We start from the raw sequence: 22,073 nt of genomic DNA, 5'->3' as shown, positions 1-22,073 counted from the left end.
GGGATCAAACCAAGAAAAAGACGTCATAGTAATATCCAACACATTTCAATTGCGATATATTGACATATTTTATTACATACGTTTTTAACTCATTCTATTGCGTGACACAAAGCATGCTTTGTCGGTAAAAAGTATGTGAACTAAACCGGCTCCAATCTCACATTTTTGCGATTGATATATGCTTTTGCAAGATCTTCAGCGTGACTTTGAACCAGCTAAACTGTCCTCATATAGATGCAGAACATTTCCAAACATTCAACATATATTAACATCATAAAAATGGTGCGTGTTGCCAGCCAGCGAACTTCACTCGTGTAAATAACTTAAATTAGGCTGCGTTCATAATGTATGAAAGAGGGGGGGGGGGGGGGGGGGGGGCAGGTGAAATTGAGGGGGAATCGGGAAAATTTTGGTAGGAAAAAGAGGGGATGCACAATTTTAGAAAGAAGCTACAAGCCTTGCTTAGGGGGGATCGTATTTTTTTGCATGACTTTAAGGGGGGTGTTGAGAATTATTCTGGACATTTCAAACTTCTACCTGCCCCCCCCCCCCCCTCTGCCATACATTATGAACGCAGCCTTATATAACAACAACAACAACAACAAAACAAATAAAAATCAATACTTGTATAATATTGCATAAAGATGATTAGAATTAGTAACGCATTTTATGGAAATAATTATATGAACATTTACATATACAGAATATATATGTACGTATGACGTGTATGTGTGGAATATGTGAATATAGATATTATGCGCATACATAAACATACGTATATACTCGTAGAGTGCACGCACTAAAACCGTGAACATTAAATAGTACTAATTAGTACTATTTCATACAGAATCCTTTGTTTTCTATTGTTTAATTATCACTATTTAGTGCTAAAAATTAGTATTTGTTTCACAGTGATGTGCAACTATGTACAAAACGCCAAATAAAATATGTTTGTCTGTCTATAAAAAGTTTATACACTTATTTCAAAAAAGTTAGTCACCCGAAAAGCTATAAAGCTGAGGCCGACAAGGATTATGGGTAGATTCATTTTACACGTTCAACCGCTTGATAACTGTTCATGGACTTGCGAATCTTTTACCGGTTATAGTCTCACTTCTTCTGAGCCTCATCGAGCTGCAGTTTGTATTAAAAAAAGCTTTGTATATATATGCTTCCTTGATATGAAAAGTTTCCCATGATGCTCATATCAGTGATCTCAGCTTTCTAGGTTTTTGGTGACTAACTTTATTGAAATAAGTGTATACATTTATCTCTGAAACGATAATTAATATAGATCTTAGACTTGCTCCAGTACTTCTCGGTCGAAGTTACCGGGAAGTACTCCAGCGAGAGAGATGGATGCCTGGGTTGGTGTGAAAGATTACTTTAATTATTCAACACGATGACACAACAAGGAAAAATATTTAAAAAAATAATCAATGTCAAACCCTCCTTTGGGGTATTGGTATTTGTTATTAAATATAGGATACTTTTATCAAGTTAGCGTTATTTACCAAATGTCAAAAGTAGTACGTAGGAGGACTAACTACCACAATGTGCGTATTTTCGTCAGAATGCAATTTTCATATATCTTCTTCACTAGAAGCCGAGAAGCAATTTCATGTATACCAGCTTTATTTCAAGAGCAGGAACAGGACTTGCCTAGTTGTTCGTGCTTGTCTGATATAGCTTCTTGCGTTTGACGGGTAACGACTTGACTGACTTATTTCTGTCTCTTCGATCATAGCTACACGGACCTCCAACTATAGAACTAAACGAACAAACCACTTCCATGTTTATACAGTGCTTGCTGAACTTTCCCATGGAAAGATGGCACGTGTTTTTAAACATTGCGGCAGTCAACTCAATGTTAGTTTCATGCATTATCAAAACAATGTTTATTGAAAGAAATTGCTAATATTAAATGCTACTGGATTAGTAAAACCATATTTTGAAAATCCAATGGAAGAGCTGCTAAATAAAATAAAGTTAGTTCACTGATATATTTAGTTTGAAAGTTATTGTTGTTCGATTTTCATCTGCGTGTTCATTTTACTGACAAAGCATGCTTTGCGTCACGCAATAGAATGAGTTAAAAATGTATGTGATAAATTATGTCACTATATCGCAATTGAAATGTATTGGATATTACTATGATGTCTTTTTCTTGGTTTGATCCCCTAGTTTTAGCAAAAATTCAGCGATGGAATGATTGCAATTAAAATTATAGTCACGTCGGTGGAGGTAACGCAACAAGCTGTTTACGGTTGAAATATCGCGAAATAGAGATCGTAAAAAGACCTCAACGGAAAGCTAAAAATGATTTGCCCAGAGATTTTTTGTTTGAATCCGATAGAAATACATTAGATAATCCTCTGGGTGTAGGTTTTGAATAATTTGGTATCTCCGCACATAGTTTTTATAAGCAGTATTTTAAGGCCTTAATTTGCATTTTTAGACTTTGGAAAAAGTGTACACGGTAGAAAAATTATTACGAATCTTAAATCGCCAAATATTCTAGAATAAATACAACGAAAAGCAAGAGGAATACCTATTTCTTCGGTAAAAAGTACCAACCGAAAAAATTGTTAAGTAGTTTAGCTGTAGGATGCGCTTATTTTTGTACTAAATTCCTTGACCTCGTCGGTCATTTTCCCCCTGCATTTGGGCGAAATCTATTTTCGTAAATTTCATGGGGAAGTTGGTTTTTTTTTTTTTTCAAAAGTAACAACACCTCGATTTATTTTACACTAAGGGCTATCTAAAAACTAAATATGAGCGAAATCGATTTTTTGACTTGTGCCGATGTTTGGTCGACTCTTACAGAAAGTCGCTCTTAATAGCACCAGTGTGGCCAACACAGTTCTGATTTCCAAAGTTGATGCAAACGCTAATCAAAAAACCAGTTCTCCTCCCACAAGGAAAGGATTTACTCCAGCTACCACACAACAGGACAATAACGCACCCTTTGTGGCCAAAACTAAAGATGATGCCATGCCTTTTATCAGGGGAAGACTCCAAAAACAGAATATTTCAGAGAGGGCATGTGAAATCATCCTATCATCTTGGCGGACCGGAACCTCAAAACAATACCGAGTATATCTGGATAAGTGGAGAAGATTTTCAGCAGAAAGAAATGAAGATTCGATTAACCCATCTGTAGCAGATATAATTAATTTCCTTACACACCTTTATGACACAGGAAGCCGCTATTCAGCCATATATACTGCAAGACCAGCCTTGTCAGCTGCTTTCGAACTTACTGATGGTCATTTACCTATTGGAGAACACCCATTGATAAAGCGGTTTGTCAAAGCAACTTACCAAACAAGACCACCACTGCCACGATATCGTACAACTTGGATTGTTTGTCAAGTCTTAGATTTACTCAAAACATGAAGCCCTGCATCAAAGTTAACGTTGAGAACACTAACACTCAAGTTAGTAATGTTATGTATGCTAGTCACAGGACAAAGGTGTCAGTCTGTCCACATGATGGATTTAGAACATGTATCTAAAGGCAAATCATTGTATAAATTCTATCTAAACAAACTTATAAAGCAATCAAGATCTGGGAAAGAACAACCTGTATTAGTGTTGCCAGCATTTCCGGCAGATAGGAGACTGTGTGTATTTACCTATCTAGAAACTTGCATAGCCAGAACGGAACCTATTCGAAATAAACAACATACTAAAGTTTTTCTTAGTTACACTAAACCGTATCACCCGGTTACCTCAAGCACTATCTCTAGATGGATGAAGACGGTAATGGAGAAGTCAGGCACTGATGTTCAAAATTTCAGACCACACAGTACTAGATCAGCGCCAACCTCAGCTGCATATCACAAAGGAGTACCACTAGACATAATAATGAAAGCAGCAGGTTGGTCCTCTGAATGTACTTTTGTAAGTTATTACAAGAGAGAAGTTTATTCTGAAACTGAATATGGAAATTCTGTTTTAAGTTGTGCTTTATAATAATATGTAATCGCAAGTTCAGAAACTAAGCAGGTTATTCTTGCTTTACACTTACAATTACATTGTAAATTCCAAGATAGGGAATATTAATTTGGTTGATGTTTATTTTTTCAATAAAAGTTGTTTAAAAAAATAACTGATCAAAATGTTTTGGATACCAGTTGGTTTGAAGTGCCCATGCAGCTTCAAAGTCTCACGGGATCTCGAATATGCAAATGAGGAGGTAGAATTGAAAAATTAAACGAGCCTTACCTGTAAAGTGAAGTTGGATTGGGATTCTACGTCCTCATTGCTTGCATAGAGAGATCACGTGCCCTCCCTTCTATCTTGGTTAGTTATTATTGTAACCAATTTTTTCTTTGCCCATCCCCTCTATGCTATGCAATGGACATGGGCCCACTTTAAAGGATGACCTTCACTACGCATGCGCTATCTCACGTGATCTCTCTATACAAGCAATGAGGACGTAGAATCCCAATCCAACTTCACCTTACAGGTAAGGCTCGTTTAATTTTTCAATTATACTTGACCGTCAAAATTTGAAAAAGTCATTAATATATCTAGGACCATTCTCTTTGGTGCATTTAAAAGGTAAGACTAAAACTTGAAAATATCACCTATGTTCTAAGGTACGCATATTAATTATTTAAGAATGCTGTCATAAGAATTAGATTTAGATAGGCCTAATAAAGTTCCAAGAATATAATAATTTGCTTCTTCTAATTTGTTTGACAATGATTCAGATATCCCCACCAGCACAGGGCCACGATACTCAAGATGAGGCAAAATAAAAGCCTTATGTAATTGAATCATAACATGAGCTGGAATTAGGCGTCTTATTCTACGTAAAGCGCTTGTTTTAGCTTAAGCCTTACTAAGCTGAATATTTAAATGATCCTCAAGTTAATTTTGAATTAATACTAACGCCAAGTATCTTTAAAGAGTCCTTGATTTTCACAGGATCATTGCCCAATAAATAATCGTACTTGTAAGTGTTCGTTCCAATAACGAGAACTTGAGTCTTCAAAGCATTTATTGATAGATGGTTAATAGTAACCCATTCCTTGATAGTGTCAAGTTCCTTGTTGATAGTATAGTTTAGTGGTACCATAGGAGAATGGTCAGCATAGTATTCAGTAGTGTCATCAGCATACAAACGTAGAGATACCATATAGATAAAGTCATTCAAGTCATTCACGAAAATGTTAAACAGAAGCGGCCCAAGCAAGGCCTAAGCAATATTAAAACTATTGAAAGAAAATATTTTTGGAATTGCCAATTGGAGCCTAACGAAACTTTCTCTAGAGCAGTAAAAAATATAAGATTGTTCGCTTAAAACCACCTGAATTCTTGAAGATTACTTCTCCATCAATCCATCTTTGACTAGATAAAGATGTATTTTCTGTTGTTTTTCGGCTTACATTTGCCTCAAAGAAATGTTTGCTGTACCTTTTGCTTTGGGATTAACGGGGAACGATGTGGCGTGTACACAGACGTACGGACGGACGAAAGTGACGTAATCAAGCCATGAAAAATCAAATCGAAGAGTTACTATATTTTCCTAAGTATGGTACTCCGCTCGCACAGGAACTCCGCTATCATTTTTAGCAGTTCATTTGTGAAAAGAGCACAAAATACTGAGCATTGTTAGTTACTAAATGTCAATTACTTGCATCATAAAAACACTAGTCACTCTAGGCGACCGCTCGCTTGAAGTAGCGGCTCCTACGCTGTGGAAAGGTGTGCAGTCCCAGCTGAAATACGTAATGTCAATGGTGTTGAAGTTTTTAAGAAACAACTTTAAACTTGGAGTATTCAGCAAGGGCTGGTTAATCGGTTGGGATTTGATTGAAAAGATTTCCCACTGGGAACAACAGTAAAATTTCACGGGTTTCTCAACTAGTAATAATTGTTATTATTATAAATGCCGGGAATTTTTATGTACCACGCTGGATTCGTTGACTTTAAAAATAGGTAAAATTTACACTTTCGTGTCATCGCTCCCACAGCATCCGGCAAAGTGTTAGGAAAAATAGTTCTCATACTCATTAATAATTCATGAGTAAACCAGCCAATCAATGGGCTATTTTTGGGTCACATGATGTTACTTGAAACCTGGTAAAGTTGTGAAAGGAATGCATTCGGTCTGGAGTAACTGGAACAAAATTAATTGTCCTAGGACTAGTCCTAGGACTGAATTAATTTTGTTCCAGTTACTCCAAGTCGAATAATTAATGAGATGAGAAGTCATTTCAAAGCCTTCAATATCGGACTGGACGGGATTTCAAGTCCGCGCAATTAGTTCCAGCTCGAGGCGCAACCGGCTTTGACTTGAAATCCCGTCCAGTCCTCATTGTCGGCTTTGAAATATTACTAAAAACCCAAATATCGGTGATATTTTTAATGTTTTGGAAATAATAATTATCAAGGTTTCGTGTGGGTAAACAAAAGTTCAGGATTTTCGCTTAGTCACAGTGCCTGTTTTTTCAATTTAGGGCATTTCGACAACCTTCGATTTTCAAGGAAATAAGATCCTGCGGAAGTTTCGATGCTATTTTTGGAAATAGTTGAAATTTGCGAAATGAGGAGAAATTCGATTTTTCGCACAACGGTTCTTAAGAGCCGGGGGTCTGTAAAAATCGACCAAAGGTGTGCAATATAAAAAAAAATCGACATTTTTCTTACTTAGCCCAAACGTAGGCCCAGATGAACTATTAGTGGGGAAAATATTGAAAACTTCATCAGGTGTTTATTTTGGGAGAACGGCGCGATTTTCTGCTTTTCCGGCTGAGGACTACAATTCAAGGCCTTTTCACCGCACCTCACAAAAAATTCTATTGAAAAATCATCTCGTAACTAAATCAAAAACTAAAATAATATTTCAAAAGAAGAGATATTTCCCGTTAATCCTAGAGCTTATTTTTGAATATTGTCGATAATTCGAATATTTTACAGAATTTTCAACTTGAGTGAATTTTCACGTATGAAAATATCGCTTCACTTGAACGTCGAAAATCGCACATCGCTACATGCTCCAAGGCAATGAGACTATAACCAGATTAAACCACAATGTTTCCTCTTTCAGAAACTGCAATAAAATTTTTGAACTACTGAAAAGGTAAAATTTCAGGGCCCTTGACATTTATACTACGGAGGTCAAAATCCCTGCTACGTAACAGCCGAAAAATCACATGTTAGCCATTTGAAAAATTCACCAGAAATTCTCTTTATCGTCAGTTCCCTTAATATGAAGGCAAATTATTTCCAATACAATAAGGAATAAAAGAATCACAGTCACATAAATTTTAGAGGCAAAAAACATTGTTTAATGGAGTTTATATTTTCAACCGACCTTATTTACATTTCAACATATCCGATTGTCACTGTCTCAAACTAGCACATTATAAGACAATTATCGGTTTTGAAGGCGCTTCTCCTCGCTAAAGATGCAGCAAATAGTCAATTAGAACCTTCAGAAGATTCATTGTATTAGAATCACACCAGATATCCCACAGAATTTTAAAAAGCACTTTCTTCTTGTTTACGTGCGAACTGTGTACCATAACTTCAAACAAACCAGATTGCGTTACACACAGGAAGCCCGACATTGACTGTTGTTATTTATCATCAAATTGACGCATAACTAAATATATATAACTTGCTTTCAAAATTATTGTTCTTCACAGGAGCAAAATACTGCTGCATTATTCTGAACATCGCCTTCACGGCGTTTTAAACATTGTCCATTCTGTCTGAGATCGAGAGGAATTGTGGGTCCACAACAAAACATTCGAACAACTCCGTTTTTTTTAACGACCATTTACAAGTGTACGTTTCCGCATCGGAGAATTTTCAATTGTATGGGCAATTGATGGGCATGAATTCTTCTTTGCGTCCTCTATTTCATCGCCCCCATACTCTTTAGTTTCTTCTTGAGCTGGAATGGAGCTTTTATCTTCCACGAAAACTCCCGTGAAAACTCTATTTGCGTTGCAGTGTCAGGCAACCTGACAACTACTTTAAAGTGCAAATTAACCCTTCGACAATACTTTCAGTACTGATTCTACATGAAGTAAATAGTTGAAAGGTAAAATATTTCTTGATTTGAGTGATGCATTTCTGAGTTATGAAGGTTTATACTTGCAATATGCTAATAAGTGTGACGTCTATTAAGCCTTAATTAAATATACAAAATCGAACTGGTTCATAGATACAGTATTTATTATTCTACAGCGTAGGAGCCGCTACTTCAAACGAGCGGTCGCCTAGAGTGACTAGTGTTCTTATGATGCAAGTAATTGACATTTAGTAACTAACAATGCTCAGTATTATATATTCTTGTAATTCTATTATATAAAATTGAAAAAAACAGTGTAAATAAACTGAAATTGTATTGAAATCCTTATCACTAACTCTTACTAATAATAATAACAATAATAATAGTAATAATAATAATAATTTATTAACTTATATTGCGCAAAAATCAACATTGCTGTTTTCTAATGTGCATTACAATCTATATATATATATATATATATATATATATTAAAGATTGGATTAAAGACGAGACATGTTCACTGTAACTCCGAGTTTCGTGCTTACGCACTCATCAGACAGACTTTAATGAAACATATTCCTATTACTGTGATATTTATATACAAGAGGTGTAATGATTATTTACAAAAGAAGTATTGTTCGGAAAGGAGTTAATTAGCTAGGCCTGGATTTCTATTGTTCATCAGATAGAACTTGTTTTCATGTCGGCATTTGGAGATCAATTCGGATCGCTTGTTTAAAAGAGTGTCGCTGTTTGCTTTGATGATAAGTAGCTTTTCTGTTAAGCACAGGTCACACCTCTTAGAAATGTTGCTGTATGGTCTGGCTGAAGTGATGATTGTCCATTCTATGTTGTAGTCTTTGTTGTTATCTTTAAGGTCCCAGATGTATTTAGAAAGTTCGGTGCTGTTAGCGTATTTTCTATTTCGCAGAGATAGTTTGTGCTGAGTGTATCGTTGTTTGAATGTTCCTTCTGTCAGGCCAATGTAGTTTTTCCCAGTAGTGTCCTCGTTTGTTGTGACATGAGCGTTGTAGATGATGCTGGAGGAGAGGCAGTTGTTGTTTAGAGGGCATTGATCTTTTTTACGGCAGTTGCATGTTTTCTCAGAGGTGGTGGCGGGATCGGTATCGGTGTTGAAGATTTTCTTGTTGTGTTTGGTAATGGTGGTTTTCATGTTTTCCATGCAGCTGTAGATAGCTCACTTTGATATTATTCTTATTGAAGATCCGGTGAAATCTGTGGTGCTTGGGAAAGTGTTTGTGTATGAGCTTCAGGAAGATGCTTCCGACGTTGGTTTGTACATTCTTGCTGTATGGAGGGTTGTACCAGATGATGTTCCGTTGTCTGTTTCTTTTTGAATGTGTAGATGGTTTATGGCTGTTGTAGGTCAGGGTTTTGGTATATCCGCTGGAATTCAGGGCATGTTCATAATAATATCAGAATAATATCAAAGTGAGCTACAGCTGCATGGAAAACATGAAAACCACCATTACCAAACACAACAAGAAAATCTTCAACACCGATACCGATCCCGCCACCACCTCTGAGAAAACATGCAACTGCCGTAAAAAAGATCAATGCCCTCTAAACAACAACTGCCTCTCCTCCAGCATCATCTACAACGCTCATGTCACAACAAACGAGGACACTACTGGGAAAAACTACATTGGCCTGACAGAAGGAACATTCAAACAACGATACACTCAGCACAAACTATCTCTGCGAAATAGAAAATACGCTAACAGCACCGAACTTTCTAAATACATCTGGGACCTTAAAGATAACAACAAAGACTACAACATAGAATGGACAATCATCACTTCAGCCAGACCATACAGCAACATTTCTAAGAGGTGTGACCTGTGCTTAACAGAAAAGCTACTTATCATCAAAGCAAACACGACACTCTTTTAAACAAGCGATCCGAATTGATCTCCAAATGCCGACATGAAAACAAGTTCTATCTGATGAACAATAGAAATCCAGGCCTAGCTAATTAACTCCTTTCCGAACAATACTTCTTTTGTAAATAATCATTACACCTCTTGTATATAAATATCACAGTAATAGGAATATGTTTCATTAAAGTCTGTCTGATGAGTGCGTAAGAACGAAACTCGGAGTTACAGTGAACATGTCTCGTCTTTAATCCAATCTTTACTATATATCTATTGCTCTGCATCCCTACGCATCGAGCACTGTTTCAACAGTATAGACCACATTACATACTTTGTTATATATATATATTTAGGCACTGCCTAAAAGCGGAGCTCCCGATACGGAAGTCACAGGGATAACAATTTGAATGAAACTGAAAGGTGAAAATAAGATCGAAGAAAAAAATCTTCAATTATTTTTTTATTCGAAATGATGATAATTTCTCCCATAATAAAAACCAGGTAGTGAAATCGAATCGAAATGCACTACATGGTTTTTTGTCTTTTTGTGTTTTTTTTGCGCAACATACTCTCCCACTTAGGAATTTTGTACACACCTTACCACCACCCCCAGGGGCTAGTTTTGTTCTTGGAAAATTCTTCGATAAAAAGTTTTCTATAAAGGCCTACAGTTTTAGGCTTTGAATCTCTTTTACTTAAAGAAAAAAGAAAGCTAACTACAGATAATCCAATACAATTTCAAGTTTAGTGAAATTTACCTCGGATGTCTTTCATTGAAATCGGAAATCTGGAGATTTAGGACAAATCAAGACCAAAAAACAGACTGGTTAAGGTGAGCAAAAAATGAGGTTTACTTCATAGGTCTTTTACAGTTTTCCAAAAACAGAGCTTACATTCATTTAAACAGTTGACAAGAACAACTGAGACAAAATAAAAAATAATGCAAAAGGCAATGCAAAATACAAAATGACTCATTTCTTTGGCAGTAAATTGGCGTTCGTAAATGTTTTTGAATATTTTTTAGCTTTTTAGAGTGAAAGTCTGGTAGGTCTTTATACTATAGCATCTTTCAACAACACAAATTTAAGCTGATTTTTGTAATCATACTTGCTCGAATAGCTTACACCAGATTTCAAAATAGTGCGAACTCTCGGGATTTCCAGTTTCGGTCGATCTTCGACACTCGACCGACATCACTCGACGGCTTGGTAACCAGGCTAACCAGGCGGGTTACATATCTATCAATGGCAGTCATGACGAAAACCAAACTCGGGAACTGATCATGAAAGATATAAATCAGGTTTTGACAAGACCATAGACTTCAATATACCATTTTCATTGTCTGGAATGAAATTTAGAATTTACAATATTTTATTGGCTGTGTTCCCGACTAAAATTTTGAAGTAAACTAACGTAACCTTACGTATAATAAGCTTATACTCACATGTTAGCAGTCAGTACCTTCCTCGTCTTCCAAGTGCTTTGACATCTCGCTGCTGTTTACATAGCTTTCTTATTTTACACAGGAATGTCTCGCCAACGAAAAGAGCCCTGCATGTTTCTTGAATTGTGGAGCAATAAATTATCTGATGATAGATTACCCTCCATCGCAGATCAGTTGATATGGTTTCCATGATCAGTTCCCAAGTGAAAATGGCATATTGAAGTCTATGGTCTTGTCAAAACCTGATTTATATCTTTCATGATCAGTTCCCGAGTTTGGTTTTCGTCATGACTGCCATTGATAGATATGTAATACGCCTGGTTAGCCTGGTTACCAAGCCGTCGAGTGATGTCGGTCGAGTGCCGAAGATCGACCGAAACTGGAAATCCCGAGAGTTCGCACTATTTTGAAATCAGGTGTAATAAACATTTGAATATTTGGCACAAAATTTGTATTTCATTTAATGATTAAATAAATTATCCGTGTAGAAAGATATCTAAAAGTCTTCTTTGTTTTGCCGACTGGACCCCGCGATAGGAGGCGAACAAAGCTTTTTCTTGAACGAAAAACATACGATAGATGGCTAAAAACAGCCGAATTGTTAAAGATTTACAAAGCTAAATAAAGGACGAATATTTGTTGTATTTCATGTTATATTTCCTCCAGCATTAAAATAAAATAATCTTATCGATAGAAATATAAAAACTTTTGAAAGAAAGTCTTTGATTTCTCGATTCGTCGAGAAAAATGCTTGTCAAAAAAAAAAAATATATATATATATATACGATTGTTTGCTGAAAAAACACACCTGAATTCTTGAAGAACACTTCTTGATCCATCTTTGACTACACGAAAGTGTTTTTTTAATTGTTTTTGGTTTATAACTTGTCCTAAAGCGATTTTTTTCTGTGCATTTGAGAGCCGCATTTGTTAGTAGTTTTGCTTTGATGTCAAGCGGGATTTCTGTGTTGTGTACACGCCGGAACGTACGGACGGAAGTGACGTCAGCCAAACCATGAAAAATCAACTCGATGGTTTACCATTTTTTCTTGAGTATGGGGCCCGCGCGGTAGCTCCGCTAAAAATTTACATGAATAAAAACGTTAACATTATTATCAAAAAAATCCCCCTTTCCCCAACCCAGCCAAACATATATAATAAATAAATGAATGAAGAAAATAAAAATATTTAAACAAATAAAGAATAATCTAATTAAAATATGTCATCTTATAAAAATACGACTTTAGTGCTGTCTTAAATCTAACAAGAGAAGAGATGTTGCGAACGTCCAATGGGAGCCCATTCCACAGTTTGGGAGAAGCAATGCAAAAAGATCTATCGCCAAGCTTCCTTAGAGACTTGCATGTGGGAATGTTTAATAAAATACCTTTATGATTTGACCTAATACTATACCTCCCAGTATTACTCTTAATAGATCTTAGATTAGAAATGTATGGTAGAGCGCTAGCAAGCCCATGGATAGCCTTGAAAGTAATCAGTACTATCTTAAAATCAATGCGATATTTCATGGGTGACCAGTGAAGAGTACTAAGCAAAGGCGTGAATAATATGACAAAATTTGCTCTCTTGAAGGACAAGACGAGCAGCCGCGTTCTGAACCCTCTGGAGCTTTTGAAGCTGATAAGCTGGCAGGCCGTAAAAGAGACTATTACAATAATCTAAACGACTAGATATAAAAGCATGAATTAAAGTCTCCGTGCAATCCCTACTCAGGTACTTTCTAATTCTTCTTATGTTGTATAAGTAAAAAAATGCAGCAGAACATGTTTTCGTAATGTGAGCACTCATAGATATATTTGAATCTAACCACACACCTAGATTGCGTACAGGCGATTGCGGGAGAATGTCACAGTCTCCTATAGTTAAACTATTAATACTAACTTTTGCAAGTGCTGTTTGGTACCTAGCAAAAGAAGTTCGGTTTTAACATCGTTCATAAGTAGCTTGTTCTTACTAACATGCTTTAACAGAAATGTTAAAGAAATACATATTTAATGGCCATGGATCTGTTTTCTGCATTTCTCTGATGGTTTTGATTTTTTCCGAAGCTTTTCTTTGATCCCTTAGGTTACTTAGATATAGCTGCACTAGAGGAGGAATGTGCTGCTGCTCTATCAAAGATCAATTTTGCTGCCTTGTTTTGCAGGACTTGTAATGCAACCATTAAGACTTTACTGATCTTAACATCCCAAACGATGTGGGACATTCAAGTATGGGTATGATCATTGCTAAAACGTAGATCTTTATGCAATGGATAGTGAGGAAACACGTGTTTTATCTCTTCAGGACCCCAAGCCTTAGCATCACTTTGCTCTTTATCGGATCGATATGACTATGCAATGTTATTGGGTTGATTTATAATCAAGCCAAGGTAATTGAATTCTGATACCTTCTCCCGACTATCATCGACCAGCCAAGTTGTAAATTACGTTTCAACTTAGAATTGCTACCAATGTCCGTGATTTTTGATTTTCCAATGTTCAGAGTCAACTTATTCTCATGCAACCAAGTTGTAATAGCTTTCAACTCTGAGTTTGGCTTTGGCTGCAATTCAGTAGCCCAACGGCATGTCCTAGAACCTGGCCTGGACTCTGGCCTGGACTCTGGCCTGGACTCTGGACTGGACTCTGGACTGGAATCTGTGCTTTCTATCTTAGACTAGACTCCCAGTTTTACATGAAAATTATACATCTTTTTATAATTCATTCTCTTCAATACCTATACACATTTAAGACTATACCATTTATTTTCGGCAATGTTCTTTGTGTGTGTGTGTGTGTGTGTGTGTGTGTGTGTGTGTGTGTGTGTGTGTGTGTGTGTGTGTGTGTGTGGCCGGAAGCGAAAATCTCAAGTGACATCTCAATCAAAATCTCAAGTAAAAGTTGCCTGAATATTGCTTCATTGATATAACGTGTGCCATCTCTGTCGATCGTAAACTATTGAGAATACTCTTTTCTCAATGTCTCGTTTATCGCTTTCATTTTTAATCAGCGATAAACTGGTTGCTTTAATCCCCAACGCGTTCAAATAGCTGACCTGATCTTTCATTAAAGGGACTCTGAGGTGTCAGACACATCATAGCTTAAATTGTACATCAAACCTTGTTGATTTTGAAAATCGAAATGAAAATTCCATGAAGTGCGTTTTTTGGGGTGATATCGTCCGTCAAAGTTGCGAAATGCCTTAAGCTGGGCTCCCTGTGGAATATCGCGGATTTGATGGCTTGGGATGAATGAGGTGTGATGACGTCTGATAGTGGAACATGTTGGATAGCTGGAGTTGAATCAACCAAATTTCGCTTTGGAAGTATGGCTGTTCTTTATCAATTTGAGCCGGAAATTGCTTGAGGAGAAGAATATAATACACCCGATGAAAGTGTGAGCGAGGAAAGTGAGCTAGATAAATTGTCAGCAAAAAGGTACAAAACGATTTTTTTCGCCGAAGCAAAAAAAGCTGACGTGAGCGTGCAACCCATGGGCAAATAGTTCATGCTTTTCAACCAATCAGATCGCGCAAATTCACTTGACTATATTATAAAATACATTCATTGCATATGAATGTACAAACTCGTATTGATTGTCTATTGATGTCCATGAATGTACACGCATGTTCAAATATCGTTATTGGAAGTTGATCCGCGCTAATGATGTTACTTGCGGTGTTGATGAAAGTACATTACACGTTATTGATACAACTATTGGCACAAATGAATGTACATTTTCTGTTAATGAACAGCAAAAGGTGTATAGAAAGACGCAATGTTGATAAGTTTTTCAAGGGTCAACTGTTGCCCACCAATTGTGGCACAAAAGTGGATTTTATTTTCAGCTCCACGGTAGCTCTCAAAAAATTTGAAAAATGAAAAGAACGCTCGATCAACTTGACTCAATTCGAGACGTACGGTGTCGGACTGCATACTTACAGTCCTTGTTTGTATACTCTAATTTATTCACGACTTGACTTTTCAAAAGTCTTGACGAGTTGAACAACTTGACTCAACCTGACTAAGACTAAGACGACAGTAATGATGAAAAGGTAAATTATACACCGTGAAAAGAAGAAAAAACTTACTGTTTTTTCTTCTTTTCACGGTGTATAATTTACCTTTTCATCATTACTGTTTCATTAGAAACACCGACGCAGCTCACACTAGTTTTTAGCTAGTTATATCTTCTTAAGACTAAGACGAGTTGATCGCAACTTGACTATGGACATCACGAGTTCATTCAGGTCGTGAGAATTGGACATGGATACTTTCAGAAAGTGTCATCGTTTGTCGGTGTTATACTGTAAAGCGACCGCGTCATTTTAAAAGTTCGCGCACATAATGGTCGTAAACGTATACATTAAGCAAGTACTGCTTGGAGTAAATTAAATGGACAAAGTTAACAAAAAGTCAAACCTGTTTTCATCATCATGGCCCTTAATCTCACATCTTTGTTGCGAAGGCACTGTTTTCCACTTCTTCGCCAACTGCACCATCTTAAATGCATCCATAACGCCGAACCCATAAAACTTGCTAACGGTTAAATTAGCTTTGTTCACCACCCAGTCTCCCCTCTCGAGTAGAATACCTCCTGGTGCTGATCTTGCACTTCTTACTATTATATGTTGCACGTCACGCCATGATAAGTGAGGACTACAAAACAAAGTGTAATTACTTTTAATATTTATCATTAAAAAAAGTTTAAAAAGGCTATAACACTGTTTTAGTATGTTAAAAAATGTTTAACTAACCTACTTCGGGAAGGAATACATAGTACCAATCCTGTTTAAACTCTAGTAAACTTACCGACCAAACCAGGAAGGACGTGGGATAGAGAAATCAAGAAAACGAGGTAGTTGGTGTGAATGGGGGATATATGATTTTTAAGTTCTCAGCATTCAAAACTCGTGAAAAAAACTTAAATATATTGCTGTTAACCACTGATACAATACTTTCAGTGTACAGTTAACATGAACCAAGACCCTGGGACAGGGTATACTGGAATACCTGAGTATTCTGGTAGGGACGATCCAATAGCGTCCAATAATCTAAAGACGGTGTGAACATAAGTTGCTAAGTTTCAAAAGACAGTGATAGAGCTACTAATGTGTACAGTGGAAGCCATTTTGGACAAAACATTTATGCCAACCAACGTCAACGAAAACTGATTTCGATATATTGATGCTCATAAGGACCCTTCTCAAAATTATCTCGAATGCGCAGCTAATATGGAAAAAAAAAAAAAAAAGCCACAAATTCCATCGAGAAAAAGCATAATATCTTTTGTATTTTCATATTAACCTTGCATATCCCAGATACTTTAGAGAAGGTTCCAATCCTTTCTGGGATTTAGCATATGTAATTAGTTTTAATAAGTTGTGTGACGTCGCCCGGGTTCTAAAGAGACTACTGTTTTGCTAGTTTGGCTAGAAAAGTTAGTGAATCTTTAAGCTTCATTTCAAACGGTAAGACAGGCTTATTTTGCTCAAGAATTCCCTCGGAATTGCTTTCCCTTTTCTAATATTCTATGTTCTCCTATATTTTTTAATTTGTAGACATTTTCTAAAAAAATCTCATTGAACGAGTCAGCTAGAAGTCGAATATTTTTTTAAAATATGAGATGGATCTGAATGCAAATAAACTTCTAAAATAATAATATGGCATCAATTGAAGCGCGTAGTACAGCGCTTCCCAATCACACGTGCAAAATCGTAGAATTTGCTGTTGCGACAAACCTTTGGTTGGACGTCAACCAAGGCGTTTTTACAACCCTCCATAGGCACATGCTCTTGAAAATTTTGTATTTTCCGACAATATCATTGAAACGCTTTGAATACCATCCACCAAAACTTATTTTGTTGAGGCAGAAAAGAGGACGACATTGCACGTCTGATTGGGAAGCGCTGTAACATATATATTGGCTTAGCATTGTACTGATCTTCAAATACAGAGAATACCTGAAATAGCTGAATAAAAGCATGGCTAGTTAATACAAATAATCTATTGGCCATGATATTTGAAAAATTCTTAGAAATCCTGGCTTACGAATCCTTACAAGTACAAGTAAATTAATGTCTCGCCCGCCAGTCTTGAATGGTTAGCACTCGTTCACATGGAACAAAAGTAGCTATTGTATTATAAAACGATAGAACGACAGTATTACACTATATTTGTTATAATGTTTGACACTCAAAGGTCCTTATGGTCCATGTGAACGAGTGCTTACCGTCTTGAATCAAAGAAATACAGCATGTCATTAATTTATGTCACGTGATCAGCTAGCTCCATCCTAGCTAACATGTTGACATCGATTGACAGCTAGCATATGCTAATTGCTTGGACTGTAGACAGAACCCCACAGCACATGCCTGCTAGGTTCTATTAATTGAGTGAAGACCCCTGGTAAGATTGCGCAATTCGTTCATAACTTTTGTCGGACAGAAATTAGGAAAAAAAGGTATTTTACGACTTGTCTAACACATTTGTAAATTGTAAAAAAATTACAAAAACATCACTATTTACTTGTGGTTTACACGGAGGTTATAGTACATTTTTTTCTCATAATGGCCAGCATTTAGTATTTCAAGTTAAAATAAACTCAAATAACTTACATGACATCAGAGTCATTAGCATATTTGAGGTTATAAACTTTCATTTATATAAAAATATTTTACTATTTTACTTTTAACTTCATGTAGAATCAATGCTGAAAATATTGAGTTAGGGGTCATAGGCACTTTAAAGACAGCACAAATCTGGAAAATTCAATATTTAACTATCATTTGAAAACTGAAAGTATGTTGTTAGGGGCAAGATTCACTTTCACCTATAATCTTTTAACTAATAAAAGGGCAAAACATCAACACAACACGAACACCCAATTTTTGAAATGAGCTCAGTCTTCGGAATGGAGAAAGCAAGAAAATGAGCCTTACTTTGCTTCAAGTGTTAACGCAACGAGACCAGACGCCATTGCTGTTGCGGCTGATGTTCCTCCAAAGTTATCAATGCACCCATCATTGTTATCAGCAGTTATCTTAATGGTGAAGAAAAACAAAACAAAGGAAAAATAAGAGGTTATATTAATTGCGATATGCAATAGACGCTAATTGGAATGTACGAAACACTGTGCGACATTGCCGCCTAATGCTGAAAGTAAGGCGTGAAATGTCCTTGTTTTATGTAGTAAAGAGAACGGCTATGCCAAAAGCTCATCTTTGCTATTAATGTTCGCTTTAAGTAAAGCGCTCCCGAAACACGTCATTTCACTCAAAAACTGAGGTGCTTAGTGAGTAAAATACAAGACAAACATGAAATAATACATGATACACGAGTAGGCTGTAGTGCCGTCCTGCAGCTTAAAATCCCTTATGTGAGAGGACGCACCGCCGTTGGTTGGAAGTGGTCATCACGAAGTTAACTCTTCTGTTACAAGAGGAAAACAACAACAGAGGCGTGCACAGTGCATTGTGGAATCTTATTGTTACAATATTAGTCGTCTTTATATTCGGTACTTAGAATAGCTCACTCGATTTAAATGCTCAATGTAACTGGTCAGATGGGACAATCGTCATTATATTTTTCTTTAAATTTCTCCTTTTTTTAGTTTTTTATGCCTGCCTGCCTGCCTGCCTGCCTGCCTGCCTGCCTGCCTGCCTGCCTGCCTGCCTGCCTGCCTGCCTGCCTGCCTGCCTGCCTGCCTGCCTGCCTGCCTGCCTGCCTGTTTGGATTTGATAATGCGAATGTGCGAAATACCCAGAATCTGGCTTTCAGTCATTAGCGTTTTCCAGAACCTATCAAATCTCGTACCCAGAGCCTGCGTTTCTTCTGGCCTGCGGCGAAGAACGAGGGCCCTGGCATAATTCATTTTTTTAATTTAAAATACTTGCGAAAAATCAAAAGAAAAAAAATATATTTCCCGATTTCTAATTTGATATCTGATTTTTTATATTGATCGGAAATAAACGCAGAACTCTGTTTGAAAGCATGGTTTTCATTGATTATATTTCACTTCCAGACAACTGCGCATGCGCCAAAAAATGGATTATGCCAGAGCCCTCGTTCTTCACCGCAGATTATATCTCGTACCCAAAGCCTTTATTTGTTACTTCGCATGCTCGACGAAATAAAATAGGCTCCAATCTCGTAACCCAAGCCTGCGTTTTGTGTTAACTTACGGTAAAGATATGTAAGCTTAAGGTGGCTGCCTCCTTTTGAACGTTCGATTTAAGCCCACGATGTGCGCGCGCTCAAAAACCACTGAAAAATCTACAAGATTTTATGGTAGGTTTCATTGTTGACGTATTTCCGGTGACGTGACCATCCTGAAAACGAAGCTAGCCGTCACGCGGCCGTCAGTACGTTTAGCCATCATTTTGTAAGCAAAGTGTTGCCCTTTAAAAAGTGTATCTTGATATAATAAGCTAATTTTTTGAAGTTTTGTCACGATGGGTAAAACGTGTATTGTATTGGGTTGTACGAACAAAGATTCGGGGAAGCATAGGAAAGAAAATGTGAATTTTCATCGGATACCAAAAGAGGAGCCCAGGCGAAGCATGTGGATAAATACTATCAACAGACGAGAAGAAAACAACGAAAACTTATGGATTCCTTCTTCAGACAACGACAGAATTGGTAGTGAACATTTCGTTATAGGTAAGCTGATCATAATCGTAATTTTCCCCGTGTATTGGTGATACAGAGTACGCAAAAATAGTATAAAAATATCTATTTACTTCGTGTACAGTTTACGAAAACAAAGTCTTATGTTTTTGTTTTTGTTTTGTTTTTGTATGATTGAACACATGTTTCTCTCAGGAAATATTTAAAAAGGGATTAAAAATATCTACATTCAAAATATTTTTGCTTAAATATCGCTCAAAATCTCCTAAGTGCCTTCACGATCGATGTAAACAATGTATCTTTGGCCGTTAAAAAATACACTCACCATAATTTTGAAGAAAGACGATATCCAAATCGAATCCGCATTTACGATACGAAGACTTCCGGCGTGACCTCGGGTCGGTTGCCGAAAGAAATCCGTTGAACTGGTGTACAGTGAGCTCCAAGTACGGGTCAGAACAAGCGAGGTAGTATGTGAATACAGGCAAATTTCATGGCTTAAAGACGCGAAGACTAATCTCTAATGCGACTTTCTCGGTTCTATAGGGATGTGAGAGAAGGGTCATGACTAAAATTTGGCGCTGGAAAGAAAATTCGAAGACGTACGAGGTTTCAAAGACTCGTGATGGCTCGCTTTTGGATCCCGAGTTTCCAACCTTCTCTTATTTCTTACTGGTGGGGGAAAAAATCCTTAAAACGGGCTAAATTCAAAAAATAACCACGCAGAGCGAAAAAAGTGCTATTTCTCAATGATAGGGTAAAATTTCGAGGCTTTATTTCACGTTTTGATGGTTTTATTGAAATTTTTGATGATTCCCCATACATTTCCTTATAACAGGACACCACAGAAACCAAGCTTGGGCTACCTGTGTTATGTGCAGTACTAAAACGTATAGATGCAAGAAATCTATGACCTGTATAGGGCGCACAGCGCAGCCTATACAGTCTAAAAGGAAATATATATATATATATAAAATCAGCTACAATAAATTTCTAGCAACAACAAAAAAACCTCTAAATTCTATAAATCTGTAGCGGTATCCTAAGATTATCAACAACAAAAAATGTCCAAGCTTATATAACAGTTGCTTTAAATGTTCGTGCTATATGGAGCGAGTAAGAGATGATGGCTTTCTGCATCTTCTCCAAAACACACTTTGATCGGGCACCAACAAGCTTCTTCATAGTTTGCTCTAGCTTCTTTGACCATCCTCCCAATGCGTCAATTATGATATTGCATTGCTGTACCTTGTAACCATTGCTGTTGTTTTAACTCCAAGAGTAGTGCACCGTACTTAATTGCCTTCTCCTCAACTTTCTTTTCACGATTTTTAAACCAGAGACAGCTCATTTCGACTGCCCAGACTTGCTTTGCCTTGTGGTCCACGAATCGTACATCCGCCCTATTGGCTTTGACGTAGGTGTGTTCAGCATACACCGGTACATCCCAGAAAGCTTTAGCATCATCCGACTCATAGATAGGTTTTGGAGTCACAGGTGAGTACCAAGGGGGAACACTTTTCACTAATTTAAGATCTTTGCACTTCTCAAAGAATAATATCTTCAGAGCAGCATTGTGTCGGTCCAAATACTTTGATTGAGCCAGTGTAGAACATCCTGACAGAACGTGTGGAAGGGTCTCTGCTCCTTTACCGCACAGCAGCAGCAGTTAGGTGGACTCGCGAAGCGCCGACAATGCCAAAAATCACAAGTCGAAAAAACCCACCCCCCCCTGGGGTTTTGGGGGGTCGTGAATCCGCGGAACAGGGGGTCTTGCGCGATCGGCCGACAGCGCGAAAGGTGCCTAACTGCTGCTCTGTTGGGGTCGCAAATGGAGGAAAAGATATTCTTTAGATATACATGGCATCCGTCAACGACATTCAAAACGAAACTGTGCGCAGGCTGGGAAATCAGGTGATGGATAACTCAGATGCGGATTTCGTCTTCGCGACGTTTATGGAGGGAAAGACAGACAAGACGATGAATCACGAGATGGCTGAAAGGATAATCGACAGAATGCCGGACGGTGACTACCGTTTGGAGTTGACGTTCGTGAAGTATTTGGAT

At 37.2% G+C, this 22,073-nt stretch overlaps 1 protein-coding gene across 1 annotated transcript in view; it reads right to left on the bottom strand.

The window, feature by feature from the left end:
- Positions 1–22,073, bottom strand: part of LOC116292126 (proprotein convertase subtilisin/kexin type 6-like) — a 124,807-nt gene that overhangs the window by 45,894 nt on the left and 56,840 nt on the right. The window contains exons 9-10 of the mRNA XM_089031253.1: positions 18,320–18,420; positions 15,801–16,037 (exon numbers count right to left, since the gene is read on the bottom strand). Coding sequence (XP_088887379.1) covers positions 15,801–16,037; positions 18,320–18,420 — 338 coding nt within the window. The remainder of the gene's footprint in view (positions 1–15,800; positions 16,038–18,319; positions 18,421–22,073) is intronic.

This window comes from Actinia tenebrosa, unplaced genomic scaffold (assembly GCF_029948245.1).
Source record: "Actinia tenebrosa isolate PJP-AT-01 unplaced genomic scaffold, QUT_ActTen_1.0 PGA_scaffold16__25_contigs__length_10494907, whole genome shotgun sequence".
Lineage (NCBI taxonomy): Eukaryota > Metazoa > Cnidaria > Anthozoa > Actiniaria > Actiniidae > Actinia > Actinia tenebrosa.
The sequence above is the reverse complement of the archived record's forward strand: the minus strand, read 5'-3'. Positions and strand labels throughout refer to the sequence as shown.